This window comes from Rhinoraja longicauda, chromosome 1 (genome assembly GCF_053455715.1).
Source record: "Rhinoraja longicauda isolate Sanriku21f chromosome 1, sRhiLon1.1, whole genome shotgun sequence".
Classification (NCBI taxonomy): Eukaryota; Metazoa; Chordata; class Chondrichthyes; order Rajiformes; family Arhynchobatidae; genus Rhinoraja; species Rhinoraja longicauda.
The window spans coordinates 5,331,875-5,337,377 of NC_135953.1; the positions used below are offsets into that span (position 1 = coordinate 5,331,875).

Consider the following 5,503-nt stretch of genomic DNA (forward strand, 5'->3'; position numbering starts at 1 on the left):
TAGGCCGAAACCAAAGAAAACGTGCACATTTTTAAGTTCCGACTCAAAAAACTAAAACAAAAAACACTTGCGGGACACAGTTCTGTCTGAGCTGATGTTATCAGTTCATGGCTGAGTTATGACTGGGTTAAGTGGTAAACAATAACACTGTCAATTATAGACAATAGGTGCAGGAGGAGGCCATTCGGCCCTTCGAGCCAGCACCGCCATTCAATGTGATCATGGCATTTATTCACAAAATGCTGGAGTAACTCAGCAGGTCAGGCAGCATCTCGGGAGAGAAGGAATGGGTGACGTTTCGGGTCGAGACCCTTCTTCTCAATCAGTACCCCGTTCCTGCCTTCTCCCCATGCCCCCCCCCCCCCTGACTCCACTGTCCTTAAGAGCTCTATCTAGCTCTCTCTTGAATGCATTCGGAGAATTGGCCTCCACTGCCTTCTGAGGCAGAGAATTCCACAGATTCACAACTCTCTGAGTGAAAAAGCTTTTCCTCATCTCCGTTCTAAATGGCCTACCCCTTATTCTTAAACTGTAGCCCCTGGTTCTGGACTCCCCCCAACATTGGGAACATGTTTCCTGGCCTCTAACGTGTCCGATTATATATATAAACCCAAACTAAATTATCTATTTACTTAAAAATAACTTGCACAGGGGACGCTTCTGTACCCTGACTGTCCGCTGCGTCGTTAATATAGACTCACTGAATGTTTATACAGATTCACTGGGATAATGCAATGTTATTTTGTTGACCCTTTCGCGCTTTTGTACAGGCGTGCGCTTGTCTTGTATCGTCGATCCTAGTGTTTTAGAATCCCCTCAGCGCCAGTTTATGTCCATTGTCTGAAGACGGGTCTCGACCCGAAACGTCGCCTGTCCACTCCCCCAGCAGATGCTGCCCGACCAGCCGTGTTGTTCCAACCCTTTGTGCTTTCTCTGCTCGTGTCCCCGGCGTCTGCTCGCGTATCTGTATATCTTCAGGTTCGTCGTAGAGACATAGAAAATAGGTGCAGGAGTAGGCCCTTCGAGCCTGTACGCACCGCCATTCAATGTGATCATGGCTGATCATTCTCAATCAGTATCCCGTACCTGCCTTCTCTCCATACCCCCTGATCCCTTTAGCCACAATGGCCACATCTAACTCCCTCTTAAATATAGCCAATGAACTGGCCTCAACTACCTTCTGTGGCAGAGAATTCCACAGATTCACCACTCTCTGTGTGAAAAAAAACTTTCTCATCTCGGCCCTAAAAGACTTCCCCCTTATCCTTAAACTGTGACCCCTTGTTCTGGATATCTGTATATCCGTGTCTCTGTATATCTATTAAAGGAGAGACACAGAGTGCTGGAGTAACCCAGCGGTTCAGGCAGCATCTCTGGAGAACACGGATCCTTCTATATCTGTCGTTTGCCATTCCCAGAGGGCTTTTCGTATACGTGTTTATTTTGTTACATGTTCTTATTATTTTATTTTTTATACTATTTAAATAGACAATAGACAATAGACAATAGGTGCAGGAGGAGGCCATTCGGCCCTTCGAGCCAGCACCGCCATTCAATGTGATCATGGCTGATCATTCTCAATCAGTACCCCGTTCCTGCCTTCTCCCCATACCCCCTGACTCCGCTATCCTTAAGAGCTCTATCTAGCTCTCTCTTGAATGCATTCAGAGACTTGGCCTCCACTGCCTTCTGAGGCAGAGAATTCCACAGATTCGCCCTTTGGCATCTTATGCGGAGTTGTATTAATTATCTGCACTTGCCCAACCAATTTTGCACAGGCGTATGCGTCTTCAGTCTACGGTAGTTATATTTATCATGTCGTGATAATACATACATTCCTTCGTGGTTTTCTGCAGGTGTGAGTTGTTATGTGTACTTCTACTAAAAAATTGCTAACTCCCCGAGCTTTTGCACATTGTCCATTGTCTATCGTCACGGGCGTAGTGTATTAATAAGTATTATCTTGTAACAGTATCTGCATTTCTTTGCGGTTTTTTTTTGTGTAGTTACAAGATGTTTATGTGCTCTTATACTAACATTTGCAATCCCTTGGGGGCGTTGTGCACATTGTGTGCATGCACGTTAAGTGCATTGATATTTATTATCTTGTGACAACATATTATATTATATATAATATAAATCCCGAGGCGCTTTTATGTAGTTGTGAGTTTTTAAAAAATGTGTACCTATACTCACATTTACAATTTCCAAGCGCTTTCGTACCGGCGTGTGCATGTTATGTATATTGATATTTATTACCCTGTAACAATATATAATATATAAATATACTGGTGCTGTTGTGTAGCTATAAGTCGATTGCCTACCTATACTAACATTTGCAACCTCCTAGCGCATTCGTACAGGCGTGTGCCGTTTTACGCTTATTTATATTTATAATCTTGTGACAATATATATATTTCTTTGCGCTTGTGTGTAGGTATTCGTGTACTTTCAGTACTAACGTGTGCAATCTCTTATTGCTTTGTACAGGCTGTGTGCACGTTATATCCCGTGCGTGTTATTTGCGTTGATTTTGTGACAATATTTAGTATACAGTATATAATATTTAATATATATATATATATATATTCCTTAGCGCCTTTCTCTCTCGGTATGAATTATTCAGCTTGGCTTAGAGACACAGCGCGGAAACAGGCCCTTCGGCCCACCGAGTCCGTACCGACCGGCGATCCCCGCACATTAACACTATCCCACACACACTAGGGACAATTTACACTAATACCAAGCATAACAAACCCAAGCCAATTAACCTACAAACCTGTACGTCTTTGGAGTGCTTATGTGTACGAATACTAACATTTGCAACTCGCCCTCGCGTCTTTATACAGACTTCTGCATGTACTGTGAATTGATATTTGTTATGTTGTGACAATATATGAATTTCTTTGCGCTTTTGTGGAGTTATGAGGTTTATGTGAACTTATACCAAAAATTGCAATCCCCAGCGCTTTTGTGGAGTCATGAGGTTTATGTGAACTTATACCAAAAATTGCAATCCCCCAGCGTTTTTATACAGGCGTGTTGTGGATGTTATGCCTACTTACATCCATTATGTTGTAACGATATATACATTTCTCTGCGCTTTTCTGGAGCTATTATTGTTCGCAACTCCCTGGCGTTTCTGTACAGGTGTGTGCATGTTATATGTGTCGATATTTATTATCTTATGACAATAAATACATTGCATATTAAATTTATGCAACAGAGAATTAGATGTAGCTCTTGGGGCTAACTGAATCGAGGGACACGGGGAGAAAGCATGAACGGGGTACTGATTTTGAATGATAGACACAAAATGCTGGAGTAACTCAGCGGGACAGGCAGCATCTCTGGAGAGAAGGAACGGGTGACGTTTTCGGGTCGAGACCCTTCTTCAGACTGACCCGAAACGTCACCCATTCCTTCTCTCCAGAGATGCTGCCTGTCCCGCTGAGTTACTCCAGCATTTTGTGCCTATCTTCGGTTTAAACCAGCGTCTGTAGTCCCTTCCTACTGATTTTGGATGATCAGCTATGATCGTGTTGAATGGCGGTGCTGGCTCCAAGGGCCGAATGGCCTACACCTGCACATATTTTCTATGTTTCTATAGAAACATAGAAAATAGGTGCAGGAGTAGGCCATTCGGCCCTTCTAGCCTGCACCGCCATTCAATATGATCATGGCTGATCATCCAACTCAGTAACCTGTACCTGCCTTCTCTCCATACCCCCTGATCCCTTTAGCAAAAAGGGCCACATCTAACTCCCTCTTAAATATAGCCAATGAACTGGCCTCAACTACCTTATGTGGCAGAGAATTCCACAGATTCACCACTCTGTGTGAAAAAAAACGTTCTCATCTCGGTCCTAAAAGACTTCCCCCTTATCCCTAAACTGTGACCCCTTGTTCTGGACTTCCCCAACATCGGGAACAATCTTCCCGCATCTAGCCTGTCCAACCCCTTAAGAATGTTGTAAGTTTCTATAAGATCCCCCCTCAATCTTCTAAATTCCAGCGAGTACAAGTTCTTATAAGAAGATAACTGCAGGTGCTGGTACAAATCGAAGGTTTTTATTCACAAAATGCTGGAGTAACTCAGCAGGTCAGGCAGCATCTCGAGAGAGAGAATGAATGGGTGACGTTTCGGGTCGAAACGTCACCCATTCCTTCTCTCCTGAGATGCTGCCTGACCTGCTGAGTTACTCCAGCATTTTGTGAGTACAAGTTCTTCATTTGTGCGTTTGTGCGGGTGTGAGATCTTTGTGGTTACATCGAACACAAATACCGAGGCTACAATGTGCAATCTCCCAGCGCTTTGGTTGCGATGTCTGGGCGGTGTTGTGATGATGTCTGTTTTGCGATTAGAGACAACACTGAGCGTCCACCTCCAATTAACTCCCCCTTCTTTTTGTTCCCAAGGACGCGACCATGTAACGACCTTCGGCCAGAGACAGACCTCGAAAAAGAGACGCAAGTCGCGCACCGCGTTCACCAACCATCAGATCTACGAGCTGGAGAAACGCTTCCTTTACCAGAAGTATCTCTCGCCCGCCGACCGCGACCAGATCGCCCAGCAGCTGGGGCTGACCAACGCCCAGGTCATAACATGGTTCCAGAACCGCAGGGCCAAGCTCAAGCGAGACCTGGAGGAGATGAAGGCGGACGTGGAGTCGCTGAAGAAAATGCCCGCGCAGCAGCTGGAGAAACTGGTGCACATGGAGGAGTTCCCGGACGAAGGGGCCGGCTCCAAGGACGGCTCCTCGGACCTGTCTCCCAAACTCTCCCCAGCATCGGGACTCGACCCTTTCCCCTCCTCGCCCCAAAGCTCATCCAGAGATCAGACTACAGACGAATTATCTGAAGAGGAGGAAATAGACGTGGACGACTGAAAGATATATATCTATATATATCTATATATCTATATATATATATATGTATGTATGTGTGTGTGTGTGTGTGTGTGTATGTGTGTATATGTATATATATATATATTCACACACACACAGACTCATACACTCACACACTCACACACACACACACATACACAAACACACACACATATATATATATATATATATACATATATACATACATATATACGCACACACACGCACACACACACAATATATATATATATACATACACTCACACACGCACAGACTCACATACATACACACACACACACATATATACATATACATACATACGCACACACACTCACACATGCACACACACATGCACACACACACACACACACACACACACACACATATATGCATATACATACATGCGCACACACACTCACACATGCACACACACATGCGCACTCACACACACACACACACACACACACACACATACATATATATATATAAGTATATATATATATATATATAAGTATATATATAAGCGTGCGAAATTGAGTTCCCACACTTTAAACGAACTGCAGACGAAGACGCGATTGGAATTGAAACGAAATCTTTTTTTCTCTTAAGACATATTT

At 43.9% G+C, this 5,503-nt stretch overlaps 1 protein-coding gene across 1 annotated transcript in view; it reads left to right on the top strand.

The window, feature by feature from the left end:
• The window catches only part of lbx2 (ladybird homeobox 2), a 10,631-nt gene extending 5,742 nt beyond the window's left edge, over window positions 1-4,889 (top strand). The window contains exon 2 of the mRNA XM_078408707.1: window positions 4,420-4,889. Coding sequence (XP_078264833.1) covers window positions 4,420-4,889 — 470 coding nt within the window. The remainder of the gene's footprint in view (window positions 1-4,419) is intronic.
• Window positions 4,890-5,503: the final 614 nt, after the last annotated feature.